At 43.7% G+C, this 17,894-nt stretch overlaps 1 protein-coding gene across 2 annotated transcripts in view; it reads left to right on the plus strand.

The window, feature by feature from the left end:
* SHROOM1 (shroom family member 1) overlaps window positions 1–17,894 on the plus strand; it is a 131,205-nt gene that overhangs the window by 94,215 nt on the left and 19,096 nt on the right. The window contains exons 3-4 of one of the 2 annotated variants that reach the window (XM_040344627.1): window positions 5,384–5,451; window positions 15,498–16,040. In XM_040344627.1, coding sequence (XP_040200561.1) covers window positions 5,384–5,451; window positions 15,498–16,040 — 611 coding nt within the window. The remainder of the gene's footprint in view (window positions 1–5,383; window positions 5,452–15,497; window positions 16,041–17,894) is intronic. The other variant, XM_040344628.1, reaches the window with a different exon arrangement.

Below are 17,894 nucleotides of genomic sequence, written 5' to 3' on the forward strand. Positions count from 1 at the left end.
GCACCCTGCATTGATCTAAATGATGCCAGGACCTTAGACCACTGGAGCATGGGGGAAAGGATGCTGCAGGGACCGGTCTAGCGGCACTGAGGGTCAGGTAAGTAAATCTACTTATTCATGCCCCCTAGGTGTAAATTGGCTTTTAACTCCAATACTGTGGGTGCAGCCCCACTGCAAGGGATCATTTTAAAGTTTCCTGGAGTTAAATTTTAAACTATATCATTGTTGAGTGCTATTGAACTTTTTTTCTCATTTAATCCAGCGGATCATTTACAGTAAGGCTACATTTAATCTAATGGGGTGCGATCCATGATCGTTTTCTGCACCACATGTAAATTGCATTGCCCTTAGGATGTGCTCTGGGTGTCAATATAAAGTTAACAACCCCAAGCGTAGGTTGCAAATGCAGTGTGTTTGCCTGCACTGGATCGCATAGTACAAAATGACCATGCGATCTGGTTGTGGTGTCACTCAAAAAAGGGGTATGTACTTCTTTGATGCAATGCTGTGCAATTTGAGCTCCTTCAAAATGAATTGCCTCAAATTACATCACACTGAATCGCATTTGAATTGAACAGGAATGCGATACAATTCCTGTGTGATTCATATGTGGTTCATAGTGTGAGTCCTTGATGTAGGATGTTGCTCCTGCCAGAAATCCAGTTTCCTTCTAGATTCCTATAGTGCGCCAACAACAATGCTTATGCTGCACTAAAATCCCAAGCAGTTTTGTCAATCCTTCACTCTTCCTGTTCTCTGTTCTCCCCTGCTAAGCTTCAGTACACCTCACCCTCATGGTATAAAGATGTGCAGAGGGAGAATTCCAGTAGTATAGCAGAGGAAAACTGATAAAGCAGAGCTGATAATGCTGCTTGGGATTTTAGTGCAGCAGAGGCTGTTGGCCAACTACAGGAAGTTAGGTGCTCACTGCATTTCCTGCAGGATCAATTGTTTTTCTAAACTTCCATTGCTTTTAAATAGTCGACAAAGCACGAAGAAGATATTTTGCACAAGGGTGCCTTTGGGATAGAGGTGCTACTTGGGTAAAAACAAGTTTCCATTTTTTGCATACGCCCTTATGTTGTGAGTGTTTACTATAGCACCGCTATATAATCGAAGCACCTGGGTGGCCCGAGCGAGGGGAAAACACCAGAGTTTATGTTGCACGGGCGAAGGCGCCCATGTGCAAGAGGCCTAAATGTGGTTGTATTGCATGGATGCACTTCTGTTTTTTTTTTTGTTTTTTTTTTAGACCAGACATACACTTCTACTAGGCATTCTTACTCATGCTTTTCAGTAAAGGTATCCAAGATAGATGGCCCAATCTCTATCTAGGGACCATTTCTGCTCTTGGTAACCAGAGAAACCCCTGCTCCTATTTTGGCATAGATTGTATATGGAGTAGAAGAGTAATTGAAGATAGGAAATTGCTAGCAGGATTTTGGTAAATAGTAGTTTTCTTGTTCTCAGTGAGTTAAAATGGAACCCTCGTAAAACAGCTATAGACACTTCACACTTTCTAGAAAACTGCATTCGCCATACAAAACTATAACATTGTAAAGTGACCTCAAAATTTTATTACCTGCACATACCTTTAGCAGTCTTCTAGAATTCCCATGAGCTCTGAAACCCAGGCTGCTCTATTTAAATACTAAGTACTTTGTTCTTCCAGTGCCCAATTCCTGACCTGAAGTGAGGTGCAAAATGGCCAAAAGCCGGGACTTCCTAGCAGAAGCAGATTTTTGCATCATATAGGATAATTTCTCCTTGTGGAACTATAAATGCCCTGACTGTTCACATTTTTTTTAAAACTCAGCAATGTTATAGTTCAGTACAAGTACACTCTAAACCAGCGTGGTTGACATGGATATAATCACCAGCCTTTTCTTTTTAAAGTGGCAGTGTTCACCATTGTTAAACCAGGGGTAGACAACCTTAAAGAGGTGGGGATCACCAGGCACGGTGTCGCCTCCTCAGACCAGTTTTAAACCTGTAATTGCTGTACTATCGTGTACATTGCACAGCAATCATGGGTTTAAATCAATCGGTGAAGAGGTAACATATCTCCTCCTCACCACTTGTCAAATACACTTGGATCACTTTTCAGAGAAGCAGCATTCCTTGCTGCACTTATGAAGGAGCCCTTAGTTGCATTCGGCAGCAGCACTCTTAGGGCTCATTCACACGTAAAGCCCTGCTGTTGAGTTGCTGAGGCAGCAACCAAAGGTGTACACATGCTGCAGCAGGAATTTAAAGAGGATGTAAACCCGGAAAAAAATATTTGATGTCACAATGTACAGTATTTCCTATCATCTGTGCCCAGCCTTGCCACACAGAGTTAATCCAGCTCTGAGCAATCCTCTTTTTTTTGTTCAGTGAGATAAAACGGACTTACAGAGAAAAACCTTAGTCCGTTCCGCCCCCTTGCTGAGAGTGACAGGTTATTTACATATCTCATGCACTAGCCTGGAGACGGGCATTATTTTTTAATTCCCAACCCCCCACTCCTTTTCTGAAGTCATGTGGTTACTTTTCTGGATTTTGACTGGATGTTGGTGATCATAGTAGAATTTAGTGTAAGGAATACACAGGAAAAAATGCATGTTGACAAGGGGAGTGTAAAGGTGGGCGGGGAGTCTACTGACATCACAACTCCACCCACAGAGCTCCAGACAACAGATCCACCTACAGAATCTGCAGTTTTTCAGTTCTAACAGACAGAGGGGAGACATTTAAAAGTTAAGGATTCATGCAGGAGGCTTATATATCCTTATAGATCAGCACTATGGCAGTAGTTTAGAAAGGATGAGAAGTGGGTTTACATCCACTTTAAGTCCCCTGTTACTCTTGGTGCATGCTACCGACTGCCAATTGCGATCCATTCAAGTAAACGGGACCATTACGCACGGGACAGGAGCCAAGCACTACAGAGGAGGTATTGGCTTGTGCAACTCTTGCTCCCTACTACAGCTCCAACTTTACAAGTAGTCCCTCTGCACTGCACTCTGATGCTCTGGGACGGTAGGTCAGCAAACCTAGACCGCAATATATCAGTCACCTGTCTGCATTCTACTGGTGGATCGCGATCTACAGGTTGCTGACCCACTAAAAATTCATCCTGAATGCCTCCAAGCATTAGAACAGAAAACGCATTAAAAAAGATGGCCCACATTTCCTGCATCATCTTGCCTGTCTGTTCTGTTGTGCATATGTACTTCCGTTGTATTCATTTTTTTCACTGGGAGTTTACAAATATCCTTGAGTCAAAAATAGAGCTATCAAATGGAAACAATCTAACTCTTGGCTTGTTGGCCACATGTCTGGGATACTAAATACGTATGAAGTCACTATATACTTTCAGCTGTTAAATATTCAGCTGTGCACTGTAATGCAGTTTAATATAGAAGATTGCATCAGAGCCGTTGGAAAAATTACAGCATATGCCGTTACTAGCAAATATCTGGGACTTATCATCTACATTGTGAAATTAATGATATGCATTTAAAGAAAATAGTTTGCCGCACCAAAGTGTACAGTTACAAACTTATGTAGGGCTATGGATTAAACCCCTGTTATGTTTGGTGGGCACAACCGCCTACAAAATCGCTGCAAATGTTGGAGTGGGAGAAATCATTCTAGGACCATATCTCATGTGTAACTATAAACTGATGACCTACAAAGCTATTTAAAGCATTATCTATGCCGTGTTTTTTTTTTGTGATTCCTTAGGTGTGAGCAGTTTTAATACTTGACATATTTGGTATCTATTTACTCAATGCAACTCAATTTCCTGAAAATATGTGTTTGATAAATGTGCTACGTAAATAATTTCAACTACCACCATTTTATTCGCCAGGGTCTATGCTTTGACAAAATATATTTATTTTGGGGGTTTACAAAAATTTATATATAAAAAAATGCACATTTTAATATGTGCAAAAAATAAAAAATTGCCCCGATTAGGCATGTGGTTAAGGAGATATCAGGGGTTTATTAGACCCCTAATGTCACCTATGAACCCCAGTGAGTGAGCAAGCTTGATCAGCTTCATCCCCGGCCACAGCAGCTGGGAAATAACCTGCTTTGAACCAGAAAATGATGTAAAGCACATCATTTCCAGGTTCATTCACTGGTGAGAGAATTGCCGAGTCTTCTTTGGTTTGCCCAGAGACACCTACCATGCCAGAACCCAGGAAATATGGGGATGAGGGATTTAGGGAGATTCTTGTGGGAGTGATTGGGTTGCTTTAGTCATCTTGACAAGCATACATGCGCTCCCAGCTGCTGTATCAGCCTGGAGTGTGTGTGTTAATACCCCTGCTTGTTACTAACATAAGACTGTTGAGCAGTGGTGGCTGGTGAAGTTTTAGGATGGAGGGTGCCAGACCCGCCTTCCTTTTGTGACCCCTCCCACTTCTCATAAGCACCACCCCTTATAGAATCCACCCACTCCGTCTCCTGTATTCCACTTGCTTCCACCCAGCCTCAATGCCTCAAGGCCTATTGGGTATCAATGCCTATAGGCATTGATACCCAATGCCTCCTCTTCAGTTCCGGCTCTTGTGAACTCAGAGGGGGGTTCTGCGAGTAGTGCAGAGAACGGGAGGTAAAGACGGAGGGGACTTCCAATGGCAGCGATGATCAGACTGTGGGAGGGAGCGTGGAGCCCGAGGACATGGCTGAATAAAGAGGTGTTTAGAAAGAAGAAACCACCGTGGAGAAACTTGGTCTCCAGTATATGTTGCCAACATCCCTTGATTAATGTATAGAACAAAAAGTACCCCCCCAGTACTGTGGGACTTTATGGGCAAACTATAATAAATGTAGTATTTAAACCATTGAAAAAAGTTTATTCAAGTATTAAACATATTGGTTCAAATATTACCATAGAAGAGGCTATGCAGGACCAGTCTAACACCACGGAGGATCGGGTACACTTTATCTAGCCCATAGATGTAAACAAGCCACTACCCCTTGCAGTGCAGGTGTAGCTCCACTGCAAGGGATCAATTTTAGGTTTCCCAGAGTTTGGATTTAAAGACCAATGATGATCAACTGTAAAGAGCACTGACATGTACTTTGATTGGCTGGGCATAGCTATACTATTCTCATTCCCTGTGGTAATAAAAAACATGATTTGCAGAGTTATTAAAAATCAAACCCAAGATTTTGAGTTGCAGAATTTTATCACCCAGGGACATTCTGTGAGTAGAGGGCAGATCTTGCAGCATGAGCTCCTGTAAGAAGAATGCTCACAAAAGTTTAAAATGGTATAATTTCCCCAATAAAGTGGTGCAGCTTTTTGTCAGAGACTGCTACATGTTCTGTTGTCGGTAATACCACTTTAGAAATGGACCAATACTTGTTTTTTGCTTTTCTTCAGAACTCTGTTGGACACCTGGCTCTCTCAACATCAGCACTACAAAATAATGGCAATGTTTCCAAAAATAGGTAAGCAACATGGATCCATAAACCCCAGATAAATTCACGTTTAAAACAGATCTACATCAAGATACAATGTTCATTAGACTTTTAAACAGTGTGTTGATGAAACATGTGAGGGTGAAGATATGGGAGTAGACCTTACTGACTTTGGCAGGTCATACAACAATTGAATCATATGTGGGCAGGCTGAATGTACCAAGTTACAAAACAAAGAAGGGGAGGGCGCAACCCCTAGTGCATTATCCAAGTAAAAACTGAATTTATTATGAAAAGCAACCAATAAAATGCATAGTCACAAAGGTGAACAAGTATACAGCATGTACATGGAAGGATGCATGAGGTTGAAAATTTTAGGGTTTCTGTAACATCACATAAGCAGGCTAACGCGTTTCGGATGCACACCCCCTTCTTCAGAGCTGTGCAGCAAAGAGCACCGAAATCCACCCCCAACCAGCAGGAAGGGCGGAGCCATAAAAAAAAGAAGCCCGATATATTAAATGTATATGTAGACCGAAGCTGTGACAACCTGCTCCAGACGGTTGGGCCCTGCAGGAATCATCGGCACTGGGGACCACACTGTGCTTTGTCTCCCCATTGCCGGCATGAGAATAGGGGAGCTGTCAGCTGGCCGTGGACCTCGAAAGCCCGGAGTGAAGCCATACTTCTAGTTTTGGGTGTGCTGCTGTTTTCTCCTCCTGTGTTCCCCACGGGCAATGGAAAAGCAGTAACCAGGGGCACAGGGGCTAGATACCAGGGGAAGCAGCCCCAATGTGAACAAGGACGAAAAAAAATATTGGAAACCGGAAGTGGCGTAGTACGTCACTTCCGGTCTACCACAGATAATGCACACGTGTCCTCACAGGAAAAAAAGGAAAAAGGATTTGTGAAAATATAAAAAATAAATTTTATATTCTTTTATTTTCACAAGTCCTTTTTTTTTTTGTTTTTTTGTTTTGGCTGTTTGCGACTGTTCCCCCTGGTATCTGGCCCCTGTGCCCCTGGTTACTGTTTTTCCATTGCTTGTGGGGCACTCAGGAAAGAACGCAGCAGCACACCCAAAATCGGAAGTGCGGCTTCACTTCCGCTTTTCGGGATCCCGGCTTGCGGCCCATGGCCAGCTGACAGCTTGCCGGTTCTCACGCTGGCAATAGGTCCCCAGTGCTGATGAGTCCCACAGGGCCCAACTGTCTGGAGCAGGTAACATCTACCTGCTGTTTGTCACAGCTTCGGTTTACATAGAAGAAAAAAGCCTGATATAGTAAATGTATGTCTCCTCCCTTCCTGCTGGTTGGGGCCAGATTTCGGTGCGCTTTGCTACATTTTAATATGAGGCATTTGGTTGTGCTGGTTAGCACAGCTCTGAAGAAGGGGTGTGCCCCCGAAACACATTGGCATGCTTATGTAAGGTCGCAGAAACTCTTGGATTTTCTACCTCATGCCTCCATGTACATGTTGTTTACTTGCGCACCTTTGTGACTATGCATTTTATAGGTTGCTTTTCATAATAAATTCAGTTTTTACTCGGATAATGCACTAGGGATTTGCGCCTTCCCCATCTTTTTGTTTTTTTAGTTCCACATGGGATATTCCCATCCGAGGAGGAGGGTTGCATCTACCGGCATTGGACCATGTATGTGATGTGACCATAGTTGGCTTTCACTCTGGTGAAGACCCCTGAGAGCTGGGAGTGTTTGATCAACTTGGTACAATCAACAAGAAAAGACAGCCAATCGATCAACTTGGGTAAACCAGCCTGCCGGATTTTACTTGTGATTATCGCTATCGGCTGGTTTAGCTGCTAGCAATAGTGACGGTCCTCTCCCAGCTTGGACAGCAACCCCCCCCCAAAGAATGAAATGGCTTGGCAGGAGGGATTCCCCTGTCAACACTTTGTTGATGGGGGAATCTAGTTAATTTCCATCCTGCAATCCCTGGTTGCAGAAAATTTGCGCAGTGCAGGCTTCAAGGTTGTCTTCTTGTTAATGGCTTCATTACTTTGAAAAACTGGCCATAGATGGGTATTTTTTTTTATTTTTTTTTCATGAAACACAAACGGAAAACCTCCTCCAGGGACATTGCATTCTGACAGTGTGATAGAGCGATCTCCCAAATGACTTCTGTCGAACTAGGACAGCCACACCCTGAACAGGCTAAATTTAGTTCAGTCTATAGCAAGCTTTACCACTTATCCACTGGGCACTTAAAGGGGTTGTAAAGCTTTGTGTTTTTTCACTTTAATGCATTCTATGTATTAAGGTGAAAAAACACCTTGCTTTCTTCGGCCCCCCGTGCCCCCATTTTACTTACCTGAGCCCCCAACTTCCGTGGGCTCGTTCCCATTTAGCTATCCAAATGGCTCTTTTGGCTGTTCATGAAGTGGTGGGGCGGGGACCAAGTCATACACTTGGCAGCTATGGCCGCCAAGTGTATCGCACGGGAGCGCACGCGCTAGGTAACCCCATCGGGAGAACGCTTCCCAGAGGGGGTTAGCTCTTGCGGGGAGGAGCCGCAAGAGCCGCCTTGGGGCCACTCTGTGCAAAACGAACTGCAGAGTGGAGGCAAGTATAACATGTTTGTTCTTGTTTTTTAAAACTGAACCCCTTTAAACCCCCTTCCTAACAGACCAATTTTCAGCTTTCGGTGCTCTCACATTTTGAATGACAATTACTCAGTCAAGCAACACTGTACCCATATTTTTGTCTTTTTACCCACAAATAGAGCTTTCTTTTGGTGGTATTTTAAAACCCTGTTGGGTTTTTTATTTTTTTGCGCTGTAGAAGAAAAAAGTCTGTAAATTTGGTTAAAAAATGCATTTTTCTGTTATAAAATTTTGCAAATTTGTAATTTTTCTTCATAAATTTTGGCCAAAATTTATACTGCTACATATCTTTGGTAAAAATAACCATAATTGGTGTATATTGTTTGGTGTTTGTGAAAGTTAGAGTCCACAAGCTATGATGCCAATCTCTGAGAATGTATCATCTCATTTATTGAGACCCTAACATGCCAGAAAAGTACAAATTTCCCTTTAAATGACCCCTTTTTGGAAAGTAGACATCCCAAGGTATTTAGTAAATGATAGTTGTGAGTTTTTTGAAGTTGTAATTTTTCCCCACAATTCTTTACAAATTCTATTTTTTTTTTTTTTTTTTACAAAATTGTCATAGTAGCAGGTTATTTCTCACACACAGCATATGCATACAGCAAATTACACCCCAAAACACATTTCGGCTATTCCTCCTGAGTATGGCGATACCACATGTGTCAGACTTTTACATAGCGTGGCCACATACAGAGGCCCAACATGCAGGGAGCACCTTCAGGCGTTCTGGAGCATAAATTACACATGGACAATAGAAGCGCCTCAAAAATTACCCCATTTTGAAAGAAAACACCCCAATGTATAATCTATGAGGCATGAGTCTTTTGAGCATGTCGTTTTTTTGTTTTTTTAAACGTTTTTGGAAAACGTGGAAAGAAAACAAATTTTTCCCCCCCAAAATTGTCCATTCATACAATATTTCTAACACATAGCATGTACATACCAAAAATGACCCCCCAAAATAGATTCTTCTACTCTTCCTGAGTATGGTGATACCACATGTGGGAGACTTCCACAGCCTGGCCGCATACAGAGGCTGGGTATGGCTTAGTATGGCTGGGGATGGCCGGGTATGGTTGGGGGTGGATGGGATGGATGGCTGAGCATGAAGGGGTGGCAGAGTATGCAGGGATGGATGGATGGCAGAGTATGCAGGGATGGCAGAGTATGCAGAGTATGAATGGATGACAGCGTATGCAAGGATATATGTGGCTCTGTATCACAGAGCAGCGCTGTGGGCACTACACATGCAGCCCACAGCACTGCTACAACCGATTTCTACCTCTCTCCTCTCACACTGTACCGATCGGTACAGAGAGGGGAGACAGGAATCGGACATGGCGCCGGTCTGTTTACAAGTGATCACTCCATCATTTGACGAGTAATCACGTGGTAAACGGGCGCTGTTGGCAGCCATTTACCGTGATCAGTGATGTGCCGGGTCCTTTGGACCTGGCGGTCACAGACGTCAATATACGCCCTCCCAGAGTTATCGATCCGTGCTGTAGCCATCATTTGGCTATTGCGCGGTCGGTAAGTGGTTAAAGTGATGTTAAAGGCTTTTTTTTCTATTACCTGCTGTTATACTTGCCTGCTTTTGTGTAGTGGTTTTACACAGAGCAGCCCCGATCCTCCTCTTCTTGGGTCCCCAGCTGGCGCTCCACCCCCCTGCCGAGTGCCCCCAGAGCACTGGGGGCACTCGTACGTGCTTGCTCTTAGGCCCTTCGCTGTCCATAAAACACACAGAACAGGGCTCAGACCCGCCCCCACTCCATCCCCACTGTTGTCTCTGAGCCAATGAGAAGGCTGAGCCGGGTCCGCAGCCCCTCTTGTGAACTACGCTGAATCAAGATCAAGCTCAGGTAAATATTAGCAGGGCTGTGGGGGGAGATGCATACTGAAGGGGTTTACAACTACTCAGCAGGAACAGACATGAAGCCAGTAAAGTCTAGAAGCTCTGAACTGCCTAATGACTCTTCCAGAAGCCTTAGGCCCCGTACACACGATAGAATCCATCTGCTGAAAAATCCCAGCAAATGGGTTTCAGCGGATAGATCCTATGGTGTGTACACTCCAGCGGATCTGTTTCCGCGGATATTTCTCCCCTGGGATGGATTCCAGCAGATCGAATATTTGCTGACATGCCAAACAAATCCATCTGCTGGAATCCATCCCAACGGATGGATCCGCTGGTCTGTACAGACTCACCGAATCCATCCGTCCAAAGGGATCCCCCGCATGCGTCGTAATGATTCGACGCATGCGTGGAATTCCTTATATGACAGCGTCGCCGCGTCATAATCGCGGCGACGGCGCGACACGTCATCGCCAGAGGATTTCGGCGCGGATTTCAATGCGATGGTGTGTACACGCCATCGCATAGAAATCCGCGGAAATCCTCGAGAGGATTTATCCGTAGAAACGGTCCGCTGGACCGTATCCGCGGATAAATCCTCCCGTGTGTATGGGGCCTTAGAGATTTTTCTCAGAGTTTCTTGTTGACTTCTAGAATATATTCCTTATATTTTGTAGGTGGTCAATCTTCCTTAAAGTGGTTCTAAAGGCAGAAGGCTTTTTACCTTAAAGCCGCGTCCCAGACGAAATTTCGCCCATAGGATTGGGTGCTGGCGCCGCCATTCCAGCTAAGGGAAGCCGGAAGTGGAGCCTTGCAGCTTCACTGCCAGTTTCCTACTGCGCATGCACGAGTCGCGCAGCGCTTTGTGAATGGCCAGCTTGTCTTCTGTGACACACACACATGTCCCAGAAGACAACAGGGGAGCTCGCTGCAAAAGAGGGCATGAGGTTGTGGGCTGTGGCCCGGCTGGATCGGAAGTACACTCGGTACCTATAAAAAGGTAAGAAAAAAAAGACAATTTTAATATCCAAAAACACGTTTTTGAGAGGTGGTCTTTCGTTTAAGACCACCTCTCAAAAATGGACAGAGCTCCGCTTTAATGCTTTTTATGCTGGATCAAAACTTGCATTGAAGTAAACTAATGTCTTTCATATAAGAATACAGGTTGTTGCACAGTATGAATCTTTTAAAGAAAGTTGTGCTGTAGCTAAAACAATGAAATGTTTGATCCTCTGTGATATTCAGTGAAAGAATATGGCCAGCTTTGAATTGTATTCTTGATTACGCCTGCCCTTTTCATTTTGGAGCTGATGGGATATTCACTGTGCATTGGATGTTGTTGTAATATACTTTCTCAAAGGTCTGATATTACTTAGTAGATGGTCAGAAATCTTCATGTTTGTGTTGTACATTTCCATCACTTCATTTTATTTCTTATTGTTTATGTCAACGGCTAGCTGGGAAATATTTAAAGTCTTGGAGCGCCATCTACTGGCTGCTTAGTGGAAACACCCAAATATTTACAGACTACCTAAACAATTATATTACACTAGATTTTTTAACAAAACTTGCTATAGTTACAAAGTGGATCAACTAGTAATGTGAAGAATTACTTTGTCATTTCCCATAACAAAAAAGTAATTTGTGTAGTGTCTTTTTGCATGATTAGTAGTTTGTGAACTCCTCTTCTCGGGTCCAAAACGTTTAGATATTTTCATAGTCGGCTCCTGAAATGTTGATCTGATTTTATCTTCAGTGTTATTATTTGATTCACATACACTTGTCTTCCTTAGCTTTACTGAACATTGTTTTTTATTTTTATTTTTTTACAAAAACCTTTTAGGTGTTTTCTGTAACTCCTGTTTTAACCTGTGGAGAAAATCTATAAAATTGCGATGTTTTATATTTACCCTTAAGAGCCATCTTAATATCTTGTATAACAAAGTTGCAATGATATGTGACTTTCTATGATGCCCTGTATCTGGCCTCTTGCTAACCATGCACATAACAAAACATGTACCTAACTATGGAGTATATTTTGCATCCCCATGTGCAATGGCATGTCACCTATTCTGGTGGTCTCCCATTCCCGTGTGGAGTGCTAGGTCATGTCATCTCCCTTTTGCATATAACTTTTCCACTATTGCCATTCCTGTTTTTTATTTTTCTCTGTTACAATTTTTCCCTGCTCTTGCTCACCCCCAAGGTCTGTGGCATATTTGGGAAATAATTTGTCACTGGGTGGGTGACGCCTTATGGGGAACTGAGAGATTAGTATGGGTCTGCTTTGCCTAGAATAGTGCACTGCAGAGGGAGGATTCGAAAGCCACTATTATACAGAATAGCAGCTATGGATCCACCCACTGATGTGTGTTTGTCATTCAAAAGTAAAGCAGACTCGATGGGGAACTAGCTCTCGGTTGTACCCCAGTAAAAACTCCTCGGTCATGCAACTGTCAGTGTGATGGGTGCAGTGGGTGCGGAAGGATGGAGGGAGTGAGGAAGAAATGTACAATGTGGAAGCTCCTTCCTCAGTGCAGACACGGACAGATTCATGTACCTGCCTGTGATGGGTACATGAATCGGGGGCAATTCTAAAGGGGGTCCGAACTGTTGTCAAAACATAGATATGGTATTTAAATGAGGTTATAAGACCACAAAATAAAACTGAAAGAAGAGAATGGAAAAAAGGAATAGGAAGAATTAAGACCGAAAAAGGTTGATAGAATTGACAGATACTGTATCTCGGCATTAAGGATGAGCAGCTTGCCGAATTTAGAACATTTTGGGGCGTTCAGGGTAAATTTGAGTGCTGCGGAATGCCCCATAATGCACTGCGAGATCGCAGTGCATTGGCGTCCTATAATTTGCTGAAAGCATGCACCTGACCTGCATGCTTTGGCCCAATCGCAGTACGCTCTGCTGTGAGAGACATGATTGGCCAAAGACAGGGTGGCAATCATGGCTCAGAGGCCTAAGTCAACACCCCACACTATGTAAGGCTGCTTACATAGCGGCCGTACATCCTGTAATGAATGAGAGCAGCAAAATGACATTTCTAAAGGAAAACATTTAATTTAAAACTGCTGGAATGTATTGTCGGATCCCGGCAATATACATATAAATTATTGCATAAAGTCATCTGAAGGGCCTGGTATGGATTTTGAGGGGGACCCCAACGCTATTTTTACATTTTGGCTCGGGGTTCCCCTTAATATCAATACCAGACCTGAAGGGCCTTTTGTAGACTGGGGGGGGCCACAACATAAAAAAGTATGTATATTGCTGGGACCCGACGGTGCATTACAGCCGCAAGCAATTTTTTAATTACATTTTTTCCTTTTAGAAATTTAGTTTTGCTGTAGTACTGTTATAAGCATGGGAAAGATGCGCTACTTTACAGGCAGACTAAGGAGACCCCCAGGCAAAATATTTAAAGGAATATTTCATTTTTATTTTTTCATTTTAAGCAGTATTAAAATCACTGCTCCTGAAAAAAATCTGTTTTAAAACTTTTTTTTTTTTGCATTGATAGATGACCCCTGGGGCAGAATCCGGGTCCCCATACACTTTTAATGGCAATAACTTGCATTCGTGTCCCATAGTCTTTAACTGTGTTGGCACCAATTTTTTGCCTGTTCGCATGTTCTGCTGTTAACCGAACCGGGGGGTGTTCGGCTCATCCCTTATCGGCACATGGTTTTCTCAGTTCCCACCAAGGACTATGACCGATATGAATGATTCAATGTTCTCTGTGGAGCACTGCAGAAAATGGTGTCATTACTTTACTTTATAAATATACAAGGGGGCAAGGCAGATCTAAAAAATTGGGATGGTATTAATCTTTATTTGAGTGGCCAAATTATGCATGGACCAGGGGTGCAGCGCTTGAGAAATTGGGCCGTGGTTCATTTTATGAGTTTTTTTTTTTTCTAAATCCAAATGATTACACAAAAAAAATGAATGAGTTATTTTGTAATTTTATATTAAAAATAAATTTTGTGTCTGTAATTACAGATTTCTGAATCAAATATTTATCAAATTGTATTTTATTACTAAGACGGCCTGCATGTGGATCAGGACTGATCTGAGTACACTCTGTTATCTAGAATCTCTGTACTGTAGGGCACTCCTGCTGTTTGTGCTGGACTGTGCCTTCTGACCTACAGCCACGAAAGCAATGAGATGAGTAGTTAGGAATGTGATTTGGCAATTCATGTTGTTATGTACAGGCTGTTAAGTACTTTTGAGGACTAGGGTCAGAACATTTATTGAACATAGGACAAACCTGTGTAAAAGGTTCCAACTTAAGTTTAGGAATGAGTGTGTGTGTATACAGTATATATGTTCACATATAGAAATCTGTTCCACAATAGTGTTTTAAGCACTAGCTTTAAAGGCGGAGTTCCAGTCACCTGTGGAAAAAAGTCCGCTACAAAAACTGTAACTGCTGACTTTTAAAAAACAGCCACTCGCCTGTCCTATGATCCAGCGGAGTACTCGCCCCAGTCAGTCTCACCCGCTGTCTTTGGTCCCCGGTGTTCTATCGAGAAGTGCCCTCCAAATCACTCGTCTGCAAGTCGTTCAAAATACAGCCGCTCGACTAGTGACTGGGAAAAAACCATGGGAATCAATCTCACCTTCACTGAGATCCCTTCATTGGTTGCCAGTAAAAGACAGAATCACTTTCAAGGCACTCTGTCTAATACATAAGTGTATTCAAGGCAACGCCCCCCAATATCTATGCGAAAAAATAAAAGCCCATAACCCCAATCGCATTCTGCGATCCTCCAATCAAAACCTCCAGATACCCAAAGCCAGATACAAGTCCAAAGGTGATCGAAGATTTGCAGTCCAAGGACCCCGCCTGTGGAATGCACTACCAACCACCATCCGACTGGAGTCGGACTACTTGGCCTTCAGGAGAAAGATTAAAACCCATCTCTTCTGAGGTCAAGGGGTTCCTTACCCATGAAATGGATACAGCGCCCAGAGGCGATTCAGTTCGCATGTGTTGCGCTTTACAAGTCTCTCACTTACTGCCCACGCATGCGCCGAATGGAGCGATTCTTCGATAATAGGTGCAGGTACTCCTCCAGGAGAGAGCAGCAACAGGCAGGTGCAGCATGATGTATGGATAGAGTACAGGGCTTAGAAGTGCATATTGCAAGGGGTTTAGGAGCATGTATCACACTGGGTGTGGGGCTCGGGGTGGATAATGTGCAGTGCGCAGGAGTGTGTATCACACAGCATGCAAGGCCAGTATACAACTAGAAATAATTTTTATATTGGGAGGAAGGAGATATAAAAATGTGACGGTGATGTTGGTCATACGCTTGGCAGTTTTTTTTGTTGCCCAGCTTTTATCCTTGAAGGGTTCTTTATTTCCAGCTACCAAATTATGTGGAATAATTTGACTGAGAAAGCTTTTTCAAGTGGCATTGAGGTGTTATTTGGTCATTATGGCCCATGTTGGTCCCTGGGAAGGAGGTCCTCTAATTTTACAATGTGCATTTTAAATAAATTATTACTCCATATTTGCAATCTGATATGTTTTGAAAGAGATACTGACTCATATATTTGCACCCAACATAGATTGTCTGTCATGGGAGGTAATGCTGCAAGTGAGACTGAAATAGTTTTGATTGCCAGAAGTCGGGGGAAGTCCTTGGAAGAATTGGGAACCTCAGACAAAACAAGGCTTTCTGTGCTGAGTCAAAGCAGTGATCAGATTTACCACAATAAAGTCGCCATGCTGATGCCCCGGCCTGAATCATCAAGTGGCACAGCTGTGCTCCATGGAGACAAGCTTAAGGCCTGTGCTGAGCATGAATTGGGAAAGCAGCCCAGACAAACAAGTCCGGAGGATTTTCTGGAGCCTCGCAGATCAAGTGTTGGAAAGTCGGCACAAGAGAAACATTCCAGGGCCCAGAGAACAAGCGGGGTTTCCTCAGACATTTCCAACAGTACTCTTCCTTCACAAATTTACACTACGGCTACTCACATTTTGCCCTGCCAGCAAGTAGAAGATGAGGTTTTTAACTGCATGCAGCAGGAACAGAATACACATTATAGTACTGTGGACAATCCACCATCACCCGGTGCCTTACCTGTTCATCTAAATACGCATATATTAAGGTAATGTTTGAGCTCACGAATAATGTAAGTAAATGTATAGAGACTGAGACTTAAACAATCCTGTCATGAGAGAAATACTGGGCCAGTCATAGATGACCTCCTAGTGCTATGATGATCACACTGACTTCCTCAGTCAATGATCCAGAACAAATATGCAGACCATGTAATTCATTCTCCTTACATCAGTGGTGCCCAACCAGTGGCCCGGGGGCCACATGTGGCCCGCGGAGCCCTCTGATGTGGCCCTCCACCTCCTGCTCTGGGATGGCAGATTGGAAAGCCCAGATCACGGGTTGCTGACCCACCATCCCAGAGCAGCAGTTTTGTGAATGAAGCCGCTGGTAGAGGAAGCAAGTGGCTGCGGCGCAGAGCCACATAAGCCGTATAGCGCCAACTCAAAGGTGGAGTGATACCAAATGCAGTCTGCCTGGGACAGCAACAGCCGGTGATACCTGAATGGAAAACTGTTATTAAAGGTAAGTTTACTACTAAATACACAGTGTGTGTATGTGTGTATATATATATATATATAATTAGTGCTGTCAGTTAAACGCGTTATTAACGGCGTTAACACAAACCCATGTTAACGCCGTAAATTTTTTTATCGCGCGATTAACGTTCGGGGGTTATACCGGGATGATGCCTGCAGCCGCAGGCATCATCCCGGTACCGTTGTTTAGAGCGGGCGATCGGCTATCCAAACAACAACCGATGCGGCTAAAAGCCGCTCGGTTGTTATGCCGGAGGAGCGGGAGGGGACATCCCCCCCCTCCCGCCGCCTTTCGCCGCCTTGACCGGGCCTCCCGTCCCACCGGGAGACCCGATCCTCCATCCGGCGCCTTCTGTGTTCAGGCGGAGACTGACACTAAGCCGTAAACGGCTTTGATTCAGTCTCCGCATTGAAACCACAGAAGCGGCGTCATGACGTCACTTCCGGGTTTCTCGGCTGCCAATGGCGCCGGATTTAAAAAAGTACACAGTATTCAGAATCGCCGTTTTCGGCGATCTGAATACTTTGAAGTGCAAAGGAGGGCTCGGAGGTCTTTTAGACCCCCGATCCCTCCATAAAGAGTACCTGTCACCACCTATTGCTGTCACAAGGGATGTTTACATTCCTTGTGACAGCAATAAAAGTGATCAAAATGTAAAAAAATAAAAAAACACAATTTAATATTATAAAAAAAATAAAAATAAATAAGAAAACAAAAAAAAAAATGTTTTAAAGGGTGAACCTCCTTAATCGCGCGATTAATCGTGAGTTAACTATGACATTAATGCGATTAATCGCGATTAGAAATTTTAATCGCTTGACAGCACTAATATATATATATTAGCGGTGAAAGGCGGCGGGAGGGGGGGGATGTCCCCTCCCGCTCCTCCGGCATAACAACCGAGCGGCTTTTAGCCGCATCGGTTGTTATGTTTGGATAGCCGATCGCCCGCTCTAAACAACGGTACCGGGATGATGCCTGCGGCTGCAGGCATCATCTCGGTATAACCCCCGAACGCCGCCTCGTTAATCGCGCGATAAAAAAATTTACGGCGTTAACATGGGTTTGTGTTAACGCCGTTAATAACGCGTTTAACTGACAGTATATATATATATATATATATATATATATATATATATATATATATATATATCTGTTCTGCAGTGGTTACTGGGCTGCTTTTAAACTGATCCGCATGTGCAGTGCAGCTGCAGGTTACCTGCACTGAGCCATAGACTTTTGTTATTACCTGCGGGTTTTCAGAAAGTGTGCCACACCTGCTGGAAATAATAGAAGTTTACGGCAAAGTGCAGCTAACCCGCAGAAAATCCACAGGTGCACTGCGCTGCACCCGCGGTTTGGG

Source organism: Rana temporaria, chromosome 3 (assembly GCF_905171775.1).
Source record: "Rana temporaria chromosome 3, aRanTem1.1, whole genome shotgun sequence".
Lineage (NCBI taxonomy): Eukaryota > Metazoa > Chordata > Amphibia > Anura > Ranidae > Rana > Rana temporaria.